General features: G+C 44.5%; 1 protein-coding gene across 1 annotated transcript in view; it reads left to right on the forward strand.

The window, feature by feature from the left end:
• clstn1 (calsyntenin 1) overlaps positions 1–12616 on the forward strand; it is a 32054-nt gene extending 19438 nt beyond the window's left edge. Inside the window, exons 6-19 of the mRNA XM_080496068.1 lie at positions 514–663; positions 834–1019; positions 1146–1394; positions 2842–2963; positions 3074–3236; positions 3629–3679; positions 4687–4844; positions 5756–5904; positions 6973–7217; positions 8364–8534; positions 8697–8842; positions 8959–9094; positions 9754–9938; positions 11054–12616. Coding sequence (XP_080352194.1) covers positions 514–663; positions 834–1019; positions 1146–1394; positions 2842–2963; positions 3074–3236; positions 3629–3679; positions 4687–4844; positions 5756–5904; positions 6973–7217; positions 8364–8534; positions 8697–8842; positions 8959–9094; positions 9754–9938; positions 11054–11248 — 2306 coding nt within the window. The 3' untranslated portion in view covers positions 11249–12616. The remainder of the gene's footprint in view (positions 1–513; positions 664–833; positions 1020–1145; positions 1395–2841; positions 2964–3073; positions 3237–3628; positions 3680–4686; positions 4845–5755; positions 5905–6972; positions 7218–8363; positions 8535–8696; positions 8843–8958; positions 9095–9753; positions 9939–11053) is intronic.
• The last annotated feature ends 3697 nt before the right edge of the window (positions 12617–16313 follow it).

Consider the following 16313-nt stretch of genomic DNA (forward strand, 5'->3'; position numbering starts at 1 on the left):
GCACGATTAGCAGTCAGTTTGACTTTCTTGTTTCTTTATCATGAAACCTCTCGACAAAGCTAATATTTCCCTTTTCTATCTGCTCTGCTTGAAAGGCTCGTGTCAATTGATTTCAAGCTTTGAGTTTCAAATACAGCCGAGACCCGATACTTGGGATCATTATTGTTGCAGCCCTGCTAAAAATAGTTTTTATCGTTCAGTTAAATCCAGCTTTTTAGTTGTACGCCTTGCTGCTGATCAGACTCTGCTTCTCGGCGAGAAAAATAAATACAATTCACCAAGCTGAAGTCAAAATATTGTGATTTGACCCTGAGAGATGTCAGTTACCGTATTATAATATTACTTCATTACAACAGCTTGATCACTTTGGAGGTTCCTTTCGCTTCATAACAATATGATCCTTTTTTATTTCACCCACAGCTGAAAAGCTTCGAGCGCTGGTCCAACTGGTCCAGTTGCCTTTTTTTTTTTTTTGTAAACGTGTTTCTCTTTCTCACCCCTGCTTTGGCTCAGGCTTCATCAAGAACACGGAAAAACTGAGCTACGGCAAGGAGCGCATGTACAAGCTGACCGTCACCGCCTACGACTGCGGGAAGAACCGCGCCTCTGAGGACGTGCTGGTCAAGATCAGCGTCAAGCCCACCTGCAAGCCGAGCTGGCAAGGTACCAGAGCCCTCGTCCTCTCATGTGAAGCCCGCCGGACGTCCACTCGTGTCGTTGACGCTCCATAATTAGATCTTCCTCAAAGTGACGTGAATCTGTTTGTGGATGATTATCAATACCAGGCTCTGTGTTTATTGCTCACCCTCTCTGCTCTTTTTTTTTTTTCCCAGGCTTCAATAAGAGGATTGAATACGAGCCCGGCACGGGCAGTCTGGCCCTTTTCCCCAGCATGCACTTGGAGACCTGCGACGAGCCGATCACCTCTATCAGAGCCAGTATTGAACTGGAAACCAACCATATCGGGAAGGGATGCGACCGTGACACCTATTCTGAGAAATCCCTGCACAAGTTGTGCGGTAAATAACAGCTTCTTTTTTTTTTTCTATATATATATTTTGGAACAATCACTTTCAGCAGTTGAGAGTGAGGCCTCTCCCTTCACAGATAAACGTCACTTGTGTTTGTTTTGTTTTTTTTCTTAGGAGCCAGCTCCGGCACCGTGGAGCTCCTTCCCGCACCCAGCAGCTCCGCCAACTGGACCGTCGGACTGCCCACTGACAACGGACACGACAGCGACCAGGTGTTTGAGTTCAACGGCACCCAGGCCATCAAGGTTCCCGACGGGACGGTGAGCACCGACCTGAAGGAGCCCTTCACCATCTCTGTGTGGATGCGACACGGCCCCGGGGCCCACGAGAAGGAGACCATCCTCTGCAACTCTGACAAGACGGGTAAGGGCCGCCGGGAAATGTCCGACCTTTCCAAATGTGCAAAAAAGTTCCGTCTGAGCGTGCAGAGGACCGAGCTGGGGTTTTCAGCGGTTTCAGACCCTGCAATATTTGCTTGTATGAATTCCTTTCATTTGCTTTGTTTTGCCAAATTGATGAACACAAACCTAACTTGTTTCATTTTCTAAAGAATTCATTATTTTGCAATATTTTTTTTTTTTTTTTTTATTGCAGCATAACACTGTTTAGATTAAGGTGTAGTATTTAGGGTGAATAGCAGCTGATACACAATCCATAATATAAGTTTAAGTCATCCAGCTCTACGACATCGATGAAGGAATCGTCTTAATAATTCTATTCACAATTCAGTTTATTTTTTGCTTTCTTACTTTTAAGAAATTAAATGAATATCTGCTATTATTGAAGTATAATTCAACAGAACTCAGAGGTTCGTACAGATTTTAATTCATTCATAATCCATATCAAAGAATAACCTTCTGTAACATTTACGATGACGTGTGATGTGACGTTGCCCTCCGAATGTCACAGCAGGTGTTCGCCGAAGAGGTCAAACCCCGTTTTGGCATTTGAGTGTCACGCTTATTACTGCTTCTACTCATTACTCATTACCGCTGCACATATGGTGTCTGAAAGTATGTCGCGGATTTAAAAAAAAACCAACACGGCAACTCCAGGCCGTAATCAACATTTGTGCTCGGCTGGCCGTCCAACACAACGGAAGCAAGTTTCCTTTTTTTTTTTACACCGTTAAAAGCGCAAGCTGACCTTTCCGTTTTTGTCTATAGTTGTAAATTTGACTTGTGGCGAGAAGCCGATGGTATTGACTGCAAAGTCTCTGCCGCAGCCACTGATTGGGAGGCAGCTCATCAGCTTCTGTGCCCCCGCTTATATAAGGAGGATTACATCAGAGCGGCTGTGCACTGGTCAGGAAGCGCCATACCCGTGATCTGAGCGCCACTCCCGAGCTCCACGTCACTGAAACAGCAGCATGACGGTCTATATCTATTGCACATTTATGAAAAGGGTTAAGCTATAAATCTTTATTCTGTATTTACTTCAAGAGCAATAAAACTGTGATGTAAATGATGGTTTTAAAAGGGAGACGATAGGAAGTGTGCCCCTCATGGCCAATTTTAGCCTTTTAATAAAAGTGTGTGATAACTAATACCAAGCTGAAAGAGCAAAAACAAAATGTTGAAAAAAACAGTTCTACCAAGTCTAACATTTCCATCGTGTAAAACTCCAAAATAGACCCGGATGTTTCATATAAGGGCCAATATGATCATCAAGCAGCGTACAAATATTAAAATAAGTTGCATGACACTCAAAATTCCTGAACTACAATCACAGCGAATGTCCTATTGGGAGCATTAATAACCAGCCTCGCATTCACTGCCTCGTCGTGCCTGTGGTCTTTTCTCCCCTGCAGACATGAACAGGCACCACTACTCGCTGTACGTCCACAACTGCAGGCTGATCTTCCTCCTGCGTCAGGACCCGTCGGAGGCTGAGAACTACAAACCAGCAGAGTTCCACTGGAAGCTCGACCAGGTCAGACACGTCTAATATTATTACGTGCACGTTTAGATGCAAAATAGGCCCAGACTTCTGGGTTTTTTTTTTTTTTTTTTTTTTTAAGCCCACTGTCGTATTCTTCACAGGTGTGTGACAAAGAGTGGCATCACTACGTGCTCAACGTGGAGTTCCCCACCGTCTCTATGTTTGTGGACGGGACGGTCTTTGAGCCCTTCCTGGTGACAGAAGACTACCCGCTGCACCCGTCCAAGATTGAAGCCCAGCTCACCATCGGTGCTTGCTGGCAAGGTAAACCCTATGGAATCCATTTTTTTTTTTCTCTCTCTCTCTCTAGGATCCCTTTCAAGGTTGCCTTGTATGACTAAACGTGTTATTTGTGCAAGATTCCCAGAAGGACGATGCTCATATTGAACTGTGGGACTTCCCTTTCTTTGTACAGCTTCTGTATCGTTCTGTCTTTTGAATCGTTACAAACTATTTCCAAACTCCTAATGACATCCAACTGCCTTTGATACGAAATTGTACAACACATCACGCGACTAATTTTCTGGCTGTTGGATGCAGTATCAACTTCTTCTCCCGATTATGAAATGTTGCAGCGTTTCTCCCAAGTCTTTTCCTGCAGATCCTCAACCTTCCTCCCTTTTCTCTTCCTGCTCTTGTGTTTCTGTCCTTTGCAGACAACTCAGGACATGACAATGACACTGAGACAGTCTCTGAGTCCACCTCAGGTTGCTTAAATCTTTCCCTTGCTCCCCCAGATATGTCCATGTGTCCACAGTGTCCCACCACGCTAACTGCATCCTCATGCCATTTTGACGCGAATGGGTTTTTTTAATAATCGTTATTTATCGACGCAGAACGGTTTATTTTTGTTTGTCCGTGATCCATTTGCAGCATGAGGTGGTGTGTTTTATTGCGGCCTGGTCATTAATTTTCTCCATCCTCCATTTGTTTGCTCCTCTCACTGCGGCAGCGCAGCCAGACAGTTTTTTTTTTTCTTTTTTCTTTTTTCTTTTTCCTCCAGTCACAACCTGATACACCAGCAGAACAGAAATAGACACATAATGAGCACAAAAACTCTGACCTGGCTGCAGTATTCTGGCAGTGCTGGCTTTTCTTTCATAGTGTGACCTTGGGGTGAGAAGCAGTAGCTTCTCCATATCGGATAACAAACCCAAAGCACTATACACACACATACACACACACACACATAAAGCCAGATTGACTGTGTGACCTTGAGATGTCGAGTTCGTCAGAGGCTCTGCAGCGGTGCAGACTTTTTGCACAGGGAGACACAACACAGCTGTTCCACCTGTCCCCTTGGCAGCTCCTAGCCCTTGATCATAAATCTCTTGACGTTCAGTTATTTCCAGATACCACATCTCCCGTTTCCTCGTCACTCTCCGAGCATTTTACAGTGCATTTTCTTTTAACGAAGGGAGAAATAAAAAAGGGCTGACTCATTTGCTGTTATCTTCTTGCGAGCCCTCCTTGGGAGTTTGGTTTTATTTTGTCACAGTAAACATTCATCCTCCTAATGAAATGTTGCATGCGATGAAGGCTCATCCATCATATAGCACCTATACTAACTTGCATGGAGTCTATTCACGTCAGCTTTACGCATTGAGATGGCATGCTTCAGTCGTCAGCCTAGAAAAGGTCCAAATCTATGAAATGTACATTTAAGTAACTTCTTTGGGGGGGGGGGGGTTTCTCTCCACATCCCTGTGATCAGGCGCAAATGCTCGAATGGCTCAGTTTTTCCGCGGGAACCTAGCGGGGCTGATCGTCCGCTCCGGCAAGCTGGAGAACAAGAAAGTGATCGACTGCTTGTACACCTGCAAGGAGGGGCTGGACGTGCAGCTGCCCGAGGAGGTCGCTTCAGCCGTCAAGGTGAGGAGTCGCAGAACACATCCAGACTGGATTATTTGAATATTTGTGCATTAAGAATGAGCCAAAAGATTTTGGTTGAGGTTTTAAAAGGTGAGTCAGACATTAATCAAGAAAAAGAAAAAAAATCAACCATCTCAAAATGAATTTAGATGAACTTTTCGAGCTCTGCAGAGTCTCCAGTGAGCCAGAACATTCTTAATATTTAGAAATGTCCGTAATTTCAGAAAACGAGGCATTGCATTTCATGCGAGCCACAAAGAAGGTTGCGCTCTTCGGTTTTTAATCTTTATTTCACAGGCGTAGTAAAGACGACTTGAGTTTATTGGATTTATTGTTTCATTATACATTTATTGACCCTTAATCTGAAGAATGGTCAATTCTGTGGTCTCGGCACCAATGAAAAGACTTGGAAGCTTTTAAAATGTTCCATCCAGTCTCCATTACGAGGTGGTCTTGCATCCTCTGACTTACTTGCCTAAGGCCCTCAAATTCATGTCGGTGGAAGTTTTTGAAAAACATTTCATGTTCCATCAGTGCTGTGTCATTCACACCAGAATTGAAGTAAAACTAGATTCCGGCTCGGGGGCACCTGCCGAGTACCATCTGAGAAGTTCAGGTGGATCGGCTAGCTTGCGGCCTAGCATGCCTGTTAGCATGCTAGCAAACATTGTCCGATTGAGCTTAAATTTGGTAGGTGACCTAATGGGGGCGCTGCGGTCACGAATCACTAGCTAATTAGCTGGTTTTGGCGCCGTTTTTTCAAAATTAAAGTCATAAAAAAAAAATGTAAACTTAAAAAATGATCATTAACCGGTCTAGAGGATTGTGGCCACTCGACGGGCGGTCTTTTGCGAGGTGCCGGCCAATGCTGCTTGCAGCTTTAATTAATTTTTTTTTCTCCCCCCACTCAGGTGGAGTTCAATCCCAACCAGTCCTCTCTCACCGTGGAAGGCGACGACATCGACGCCTTCGACAAGGTCATGCAGCACATCTCCTACCTGAACTCCCGCCAGTTCCCGACGCCCGGGATCAGGCACCTTCGTATCTCCACCACCGTCAAGTGAGTGGACGCGCTGCTTAAAATACTCGCTCTTTCATATCCGTTTCGTCATCTCATCTGTCAGGCGACAGCAGCCCCGGTGTCTCTGAAGCAGCTATGTTCTGCCTTCTAGACGAGGGGATCGCCATGCTACTTTACATGTAAAGGTGGTTTTACTGAGGAAGAGACGGGGGGGGGGGGGGGGGGGTCAAGAGTTTGGCCTGATTTCCATATCAAAGAGAATAAACATGAGCGGTTTTGGTGTTTGAGAATGACAGGCAGCGGAGCCGTATGTCTTCTCTACTTTGTTTTTCCCCAATTCTCTTTGATGTCTTCAGAGATGAGGGGGGGGAAGAAATATCTAAATAGCATTTATCAACCTACTCAGCACTCTGAAAGCTCACCTTTTTCTGACACGTTCATGAAATTCAGAAGCAGTTTAACAGCGAGCGTTAAAGACACACAAAGTACAATATTTGCTGATGCCAGTTAACAGTTCGCACTAATAGGACTAAGGACGTTAAAATTGATTTTTTTTTTCCTAATTTTTTTTCAGTTTTTAAAGAACTTTGTTTCTGAAAAAATAGATATTGACGTTACAGAAACAATTGTGGGAAGTACAACGTTGGGGTTTTAACATCTGACACACACAAGTTCCATCACATCTGTCTGAGCGTAACTGATAAATCCTACTTGTGAATATTTCGTGTTTTTTTAACAGCCTGCATGTGTTGTGCCTACTGTCTTTGTGACCTTCTGACACACACAGAATGTGTCATACGTTTTGGAGGATGTTTTCTTTTTGGTCATGCCTGAAACACACATGCATGAACGCGGCTCATTTATCAGAGAAAGTGTTGTTTTTGGCAGATAATCGTAATATTATAAAAAATAAATTATCCATGACATATCGTCATTATTATGTCAGCTCAACCTTTCCTCAGTCTGTCTCACTACAAACAGTTGGATTTACGCGTGCTTGTGAAAGCAGGCCTCGTTCAAAGGGCGCGTTTGTCTTTCAAGTTAAATGAAAAATGCTTTGTGTTCGGAACCTAAAGTTGAGGGTTTCTGTATTTTTTTGTTCCCCAGATGCTTCAACGAGGAGGCGTGCGTGTCGGTGCCGGACGCCGAGGGCTACGTGATGGTCCTGCAGCCGGAGGAGCCCAAAATCAGCCTGAGCGGCATCGACCACTTCGCCCGCAGCGCTGCGGAATTCGAGAGCCAGGAGGGAGTGACCCTGTTCCCCGAGCTCCGCATCGTCAGTACCATCACCCGCGAAGTGGAGGCCGACGCCGAGTCCGAGGCCGCCGAGGGGGCCGACGACGACCCCACAGGTAAGACGGATGCGCAAACACACAGACCCCCGACGCAGTCCCCGATCACGTTTACCGGGACTCGGTCAGGTTCGTGGATCGTTAGTGCCGAATAGTCGTTACCTTCCCGGAGTTGTATGCACCTTCTGCAGGCGCAGCCAATGTACAGTTGACAGTCGAGGGGATGTACAGTGGCTGGATATGTTGGGGATTAGAGCCCGAGGATGAAGGGATTGGACAGATAGAGCGAGAGGGAGGGAGAGGGGAAAGAGATAAGTTGTTTACTACTTTATGGGGAGGGGTGGGGGGGTCAGTGAGCAGCCTTGCCATCTGTTCCGTCCGGGTATAAAGCTAAGAGGAGGAGAGACAATAGACACGCACTAATGTTGACACAGATACAGCAAGATACAATGTCCTGTGGCTCACAGCAGGCCATATGGGACAAAAGAGCTTTACAGACCTCTGATGCCATTACCTGCAGGGCACCGCCTCACCTTGCAGGACGGACGATTAGGAATCAGTCTGCAGGAGTCAAAAGGTTCAGACTTGTTTGTTCATCAGAAAGGAGGAGGGTTTCATTTCAACTACGAATCTATATAATAAGCTTGATTTTTTTTTTTGTTTCCCCTGTAAAGGCCGATAAACACCGATGAGACCGTACTTAACATCGCTCGGCTTAGAATTGATTTTGTCCGACTGGCTGAGCATCAGTTCTTTTGTGGACATATAACCTCTGTAATCCTTGGTGTGTTTACAAATCAGGTCTGATTCAGTTTGATTGAACGTTTAGCCCATCGACCAAATACATTGAAGGATATATGTTTCTTTCAAACTCCTGTATACATTCAAATGAGATTCCTGACTTGTGACTTGTAATTGAAAAGTTAGTATCCAGTGCTTGAGTTTTAAAAAGAAAAAGCATTCACTTGGCAAAACCAGTTGAGCATCTTGATTGAATTTGAGGTCTTTTTCTAAAAATCAATCCTGCAAAAATGTCACTTCTGATATTTAAATGTCAGGTTTGTTCCCTCACGTGTTTTAAAATTCTGTGTTTACAAAGCCACAATAAACACCAATCAGCCAGAAAATGCAAAAAAAAAAGTTTGCAAATGTTGCAACTGAGGCCAAAAACCTGTGTTGTTTTTGTTGTTTTTTTCCTTTACTCAGTCCAAGAGACGGTGGTGTCGGAGGAGATCATGCACAACCTGGACACGTGCGAGGTGAGCGTCGTGGGCGACGAGCTGGACGGGGAGCACGAGAGCCTGGAGGTGGACACATCCCAGCTGCAGCAGCGCGCCCTGGAGATGAGCTCGTCCAACCTGGGCCTCGTCATCACCGGTACAGAAAAATACCCTCCAAACATTCCAGTTCAATGATGTGATTTCTGTTCTTATTTGGTGTTTTTATATGAGGTGTTTTTTTTTGTGTTTTTTTCTCCTCATACTTGATCTATTTTTATTATTTATATATTGGACTTATCTCTTCTGTCTGGTGCTCCAGGTGTAAACACCATGGCCAACTACGAGCAGGTCCTGCACCTCATACGATACAAGAACTGGCACACCGAGGCTCTGTTCGACAGGAAGTTCAAACTGGTCTGCTCTGAACTCAACGGCCGCTACGTCAGCAACGACTTCAAAGTGGAGGTGCGACTGGACGAGCGCCTCTCTCCATCCAGAATCTGCTGCCGACCCCATTTTTTGCGAGACCGTCCGTGTGATCGTCTGGTTTTTGTTTTTTGTTGTTGTTGTGTTGTGTTCAGGTGAACGTAATCCACACCGCCAATCCAGTGGAACACGCCAACAACGCCATGGTGCAGCCCAACTTCATCAACCCGGTCCACCACGCCTCCGTGGACCTGTCCGGCCACAACCTGGTCAACGCTCACCAGGCCTCAGGTACCAGGAAATATGAGATTATGTTGGGGTTGAGATACAAATATCAAGTTTTTTGGGGTTTTTTTTTGTTGTTTTTATGCGAAATGATCAAACCAGTAATCTGATTAATTGTCGTTCTGCTGAGAAGATTTTCCCTGTCATGTCCGTCATTGCTGATGGATTAATATCTATTAACCAGGCATGTGAAACTAGGACATGTATAAAAAAACACTGGTGTTTTTTTTTTTTTATTATTATTATTATTATTATTAAGAGTTTAAAGTTTAGGGATTACATTTGAGTGCCGTCTGTGACATCTGCACGGGCGGCGCTCAGAGCACAACCTTTTTATTTTGCTAATCTCTCTGCGCCCCCGGCCCGGGCCGAATCGCAGTCGGTCCCCCGCTCGTGTGGGGCGAAGCGAAGCGGTGCTGGCAAAGCTATTTAAAGAAAGACGGGACACCTCGAGCTACGGAATGCATTCGTGTGTCGTTCTCTAAGAGCCCGTTAAACATCCGCACTGAGTCACCATCCAAACGAAAGCCCTAGAAATGCCCCCCAAACAGACGCTCTCGTCATCCCACGGGAATCTGTCTGAAGAGTTATCGGCTTTGTTTTGTTTTTTCTATTCCGTTCACACCTCACCTGTCATTTCATGATGTGTTTCCCCCCCCCGGCAGTTGTTCCCAGCGCCGCCACCGTCGTCATCGTGGTCTGCGTCAGCTTCCTGGTGTTCATGATCATCCTCGGCGTGTTCCGCATCCGGGCGGCGCACCAGCGCACCATGAGGGACCAGGAGAACGGCAAGGAGAACGAGATGGACTGGGACGACTCCGCCCTCACCATCACCGTGAACCCCATGGAGGTGAGAGCGGGGGGGAAAAAAAAAACAAAAAACGACGCGGCGAAACCCTCCCCCCCCACCCTACCCTTGTGAAGACGAGCCGGCGGAAAGGTTCCGCGTGACAGAATTCCGCCACTCGACAAAATGCGGTTTGGGCTGCAGCCGAGACGGCTTTTCAGCTGCTAATGCATTCTGGGTGATGTCGACACTGTGTCCCAGTTTCGTGCGAGTCCCACTGATTCACCGTCCTGCGGGGGGGGGGGGGGGGGGGGGGGGGGGGATGGTGGAGACGCGGTGTCACTTTAATACATGATGTGAAATAATCATATTCTCATGATCTTTTCAACCGGTCGTCCGTCTCATAGGTAGATACACCAAACACTTTTTTTTTTTCTTTTTCTTCCGTCTAAAATCTTCAAATCATGGTTAATGAGTCATGGTTGTGGGCAGGGCATGAATATTTTTAGACTGGATTCATGCTTTTCTGACTCATTTCATTTGTAATTTCAACTTTTTCTGGTCGTCACAATAGGCACGATGCTTTTAAGTCGGGCTGCTGCAGCGTCACAGCTGAGTGAACCTCATACATTTGAGTAAAATGGTCAAATATTACATTTTGTAGCTTCATTTGGTAAAAAAAAAAACACCCACTGCTATTCTCTGAATCACTAGTTATTATTATGTGACATATTTGCTGGATGTCTGACTGTATAAGTGATAAATCTCCTCAGTTTCAAACCGTCTTGTTCACAGTATTTTCTGTTCTCGTCGTACAGATTCTGCTTCATTAGTATAGAACGAGCATGTTTGACTTATTTTTACTGTATTACGGCTTTGTAACTCTGACACGGCGTTCAGTTCAGACCTGCACCGTCTGAACCGAGATGGAGAAATGCAGCAACGCCACTTCAGCCACAGGGACGTATAAGAGGAGTATCATAAGATCAGATCAGGTTCCACAACTGTAAACACTGGCGGATTCCCCGTAAAACCCAATTATCCCAGTTTAACTTACAAAACTGTGTTGAAGATTAAATTGTGAGAGCAGAACCTCCAGATCTCGGTGGGTTTTACCCGTCAAAAGACGAGCTCAGCTGCGTTACAATACAAATGCGTCGCTTTCCGTCTCCGTCCAGACCTACGAGGACCAGCACAGCAGCGAGGAGGAGGAAGAGGAGGAGGAGGAGAGCGAGGACGGGGAGGAGGAGGACGACATCACGAGCGCCGAGTCGGAGAGCAGCGAGGACGAGGAGGGCGGCGAGCCGGAGGACCAGCAGGGGGCCAGCAGACAGCAGCAGCTGGAGTGGGACGACTCCACCCTCACCTACTAGAAGCCACGAACACATCCGAGACACACACACACACACACACACACACACACACACACACACACACACACACACACACACACACACTCTCTCACACACTTACCACACACACTTACAACACACACACACACACTCTCACTGCTTCTCTCACACACACTCCTCCTTCCCTACATTTTCATGTCAAGGAGAGAAGAAAAAAAAAGAAGAATTCCCTTCGGCGTACAACGTTGGTCAAGATTTTCCTGTTGTTCTCTTAGTGGTGGTACTCAGCGTAGTGTAGTCATCACCGGATTGCTGATTTTTACTCTTAATTTTTTTTTTTTTTTTTTTTTTTATTTATTCTATTTTAAGTCCCAGGAAAACTTGGCCTACATTTGTTTGGAACTGTGTGAGGAAGCCAACCCTGCACTTTCTGTTTTTCGCTCTCCCACGTACGGCTTTCAGAATGATTTCAGTTTTCCTGATGTCAAATATTTGCTAATGCTTTTAGATTTGTTTGCAGCTCAACTCACACACACACACACTCACACACACACACATACACACAAAATAGCTTTGACTTGAGTTTTCTTGACTTGTAGTCCAGTTAAACGAAATGATGCTTTTAAATATATAAACTACATTTCTTTTTCTTTTTTTTTCTTCTTTTTGCTGATTTCTTTGTTGTTGTTGTTTTGTTTTGTTTTTTTATAGTGCATGAGGAAATTTGAGAAGTCATATGTGTAGAGAAATAAATTGCTTTTTAAAGATTTTTGTAAATACAAAGAAACCATGTAATTAGTCGGTGTGTTAGTGAAGGCCTGCTCAACGGGGGTCCAATATCTAAAAAAAACAAACAAAAAAAATGACGCAGTTACGTAATGTAGAATATTTGTGTCACACAGGCTGTAGCATGTCGCTGAATTTCTGCAAAAAGCTGCTCCATCATGCTTGTACAAAAAAAGAAAAAAAGGTCTGCTTCATGATGAGAAACCCAGGACTGTTCAGTGGAGGTTTCCATAAGTGGTGTCTGTTATCTGTCTCTATTCTTCTTTTTTTTTTTTTTTTTTAATCGTCAGTAAGGGTAAAAGCTCTTTTCCTTTATGCTTTCTCGTCGGGTTCAGCTTCCTCCGTGCGTTTTGCTTTGACCTGCACTCCCGCCGTCGGTGTGCTTTCATTCCCAGTAGATCTCGCCCGTTTGTACAGGAGGCGGGATTTTCTCATTGCTAATGTACAAATCAACATTTCACGAGTTCCACAAAAGAAAAAAGAAGAAGAAGATTCAGCAAACTGCGGGTCACCTGGAAGATGGTGTTTAAAGGCGTTTAAAGTTTGGACCGGCCCGGTCCGTCCCTGTGCTGCTCTGCTGACGGGAGTTGGGAAAAGGTTTTTTTTAAAAGGAAAACAAAAAACATTTAAGCTACTTAAAGTGTGTTTTTTGTGACAGGCAGCAAGGGGGGGGGGGGGGGGGGGGGGGCTGGAAGGGAGCATCTGCTGGCTGTAGTTTATGGGGAGAGGAGTGAAGTGACTTCTTGGGATCGCTTTATTGCAGGTTTTTCCCCGTTTTAAACGGCGCGACTATTTAACCTTGAAACAATGACGATAACACTCTAGGAATACTTTTAGCCTGTTTTCTGATCGCTGCGCTGCTGCAGGAGTCACAGTTGAGGGCGCGAGCAGGAAAACACTTTAAATTACTACAACTTTTCTGTTTTTTAAAATCTTAAAATGACTTTATTTTTGATTTTTTTTTTTTTCTTTTGCAGTAGACCACTAGATTTTATCGTACACGGTACTGTACTGTAGAGTTGTTCTCAGATATCTGTTTACATTTGGTAAACTTATTTTCCTCGTGGTGTTAAGTTTTTTGAAGCTTAATGGAAAGTCGATTGGGAAAAGCGTGTCTCAACCTGGATCTCCTTCTCAGACACTGATGTCCGTCACTGTTGTAAATATCGTTCGCAGAACCGCCGGAGGGAGAACGCGGCCCCTCGGCGGGGGTATTTTAGTTGTTTCGTCTCATGCGTTGAGCTTCGGAGTTTAAATGTTAACGTGACATTTAAAAGGCAGGCTGTGTCCGCGTTGACGAAAACATCGGGATGAGCAACACTGAATCTTATTTTCATAAGCCAAACTTAGAACTGGACACATCGGAGAGTCTGTTTGAAAGGTGGTTTTCGTGCTCCTTTGTGTGTGTGTGAGTGTGTGAGTGTGTGTGTCACAGGTTTGTGTTTTTAACAGTCTCCCCTCCAAGATCCCCCCTCCCCCCCCCGGGACTTGTAAAACCAAGCAACGAGGGCCAGGTCTGAGCCGGCTGAGATGGGAGTGCCTTTTGCCGATCATAGCATAATTAGCAGGTCTAAACAAGAAAAAATAAGAAAATAAATTTTAAAAAAACAACACTTATCCACGCTCGTTTTCTTTGTGGCGGTTTTCTTTGTTTTGTTTTCGGGAGGGTTTTTTTTTTTTTTTTTTTTTTGTAACGCCACATTTCTAGCCGGGGATACCGTTTCGCTCAGTTCGTCGTAACAATTAGTCCACTGCTAGTTTTGATTAAAAGTGACAACATTTTACATAGATGTCATGTGTCCTTGTTGATGTGTAGAGGCAGTAGCGCCATATTGTATCTTCTATAGATATTGTACTAAATCATATTGACGGCGTCCACCTTTTAAATGATGTACAGTGCGTTACGAAAGGCTCCGGCAGGGAGACCAGGGTATTCTGTTGGACTGGCTCCCATCTGTGTATAGTGGAAGGTGATCTTGAACAGTGTCCTAAATATTGCCTGAGTGGTTGAGGAACGATTTTTTTTTTTTTTTTTTTTTTTTTTTTGAGGGCAGCATGAGAATTCACACAAGTTTTAAAATATTTTAAAAAATCCCGCCGACTCTGAAAATCCTCACATTTCCAAGCGTGTCCAAACACTTCATGTCCAAGTTCGCCAGAACTCGCCCTCGTGGGGTTTTTTGGTTTTTTTTTCTGGCTCTTATTGCTTTTTGAGCTCGGGTGTCAGCGGGTCGAAATAATGAATGTCACTGCCGAAGTATCTAAACGCAGCCATACCGTAAAATCACGCCACCACGCTTGCATGAAACCACACTTGTGCGTCTTGTTCCATGTTGGGGGGGGTTTTATGAGACTGGAAGCGAGGAAGTATGGGAGAGCGCGAGACACTTGATTCCTCAGATTGTCTGTTTCACACATCCTCGACACTCCAGATACTATTTACTTTTATTGGGGGTTTTTTTTTGTTGTTGTTGGGTTGTTTTTTTTTTTCTTTTGAATATTTCCTCAAAACGAACGGTGACGATGTTTTCTGAACGGCTGGATGCTTCCTTTGTGCTTGTTGGAGCTGCTCTCACTTTTCTACCAATTGAAAGGCCGATTGTAGTGAAGTCGATGCTTGCTCGTGAACAATAATAAAGGATGGTGAGATGGGTATAACTTCTGTCTCCTCGCGTGTTCTTGTTCTCATGAAAACACTTGGAACGAAGCTGAATTCTTCAGATCGTCCCTGATGTCAGCTCGTGACTTCACTGCTTTGAATCTCTGGATTTCCCCACGTGAGGGGGGAGGCCTTTGAGCAAGGTCTTTAAAGCCCCTGACGTGAACTGCCCCAGACCTCAAGCACCTTCAGGCCTACGTTGGAAGTTCGAGCTCTAGAAAGGTGTTGTTTGTCGTCCTGTCACCTCAATTCTGTCAGTCGCTCGCTGACCTCTGGCCACTCTCGCCAATTTAGAATCACAAGTTAACCTTGAACGCATGTTTGTTTGTTTTTTTGATCTGGAGGAAGGGAAAGGAGAACCCACTGTCACACTGGAGGAACAAGCAAATCCCAGATATGAGTCAGTGGTCAGTCCTGAAATCCCCAAAACAGACCAGACGGGTGTGGATACGGACGATGGTTGACCAGTACACTGGCAGATGGACAGGGAGGCCCGGCTGCTGGGTTTGTCACGATCGCCTCATCTGTGAATGTTCCCTCGACACGACATGATCAGATCAGTCAGAGGACTGGAGACTCCCTCCGGGTCTTGACCTCACTGAGACTGGATCCTGTGTCGTTATGAAATGTCTTAGTTTCATATTCAATAAGATTTATATATCTTGTTTTGTTTTTTAAACACCGTGGGAACACACCCTGAAGCCTTTCAAAGATTAAACCAGTGGCGCCATCTGGTGGTTGTATATGATACTATATGGGGGTCCAAAATTATATATTTTTTTTTAATTATTTATTTAATGAAAGCTCTGTTATGTGTCCTAAATCAGATGGGTCAAATATCTGGTCCAGGGGGCAAAACCAGTCTGTCGGGTTGTCCAGTCACTTGGAGTGAAGACACTTTCAAATGATCCGGATTGTCAACTATAAATTTGGTGCCTCATTTGTACACACTTAGAATAATTTTCTTCTTTTCACAATGAATAAGAGCCCTACAAACATATGTGTGGTAAACAATTATAATAATTCTAAAAGAAAAATCACATTCCAGCTTGTTTACAAGATTTGAACTTCAAATACACTAAATGGAAATATAATTGTTACACCGAGCCCATGTAATATATAGAATTACTATGTTGTGTTTAAGTAACTCCGAGGCTGGCTGTCGCAATTATCATTTATTAATACACTGAGTTCTCTCGGAAAGGGAATTTTCAAACCGACCATCTTTCCGCTGCTCCACTTCAGGATGTGGTCTCTATATTCTTTTGAAACATGTGGGATAAGATTTACTGATTGCAGTTCACTGCTGGACCACAACCACTGCACAAAATCACAAGGCATCATCAAATTTCCAGGAAACATTGATTTAAACAATGTTGAAAACGTGCTTCAGGATGGGGGGTTTTTTTCTGGTTTTAAACGCAAGTTTCTAACTTTGACAATCAATGGCTGGTTATAATTCCAAAAAAATTACTCCTGGCATCTTTCTGGAAAACTTACCACCGATCAGAAATTCCTGGTATGATCTCATTCAAAATATTTGATTATTACAAGTATTTCAGGTGGAGTGAAATACCTGCACTTCTCTCTTTTGTCCAGTAGGTGTCAGTGTGAAGCTGACCTTCGTTTGTGAGCCTCAAA

Source organism: Blennius ocellaris (assembly GCF_963422515.1).
Source record: "Blennius ocellaris genome assembly, chromosome: 5".
Taxonomy (NCBI): Eukaryota; Metazoa; Chordata; class Actinopteri; order Blenniiformes; family Blenniidae; genus Blennius; species Blennius ocellaris.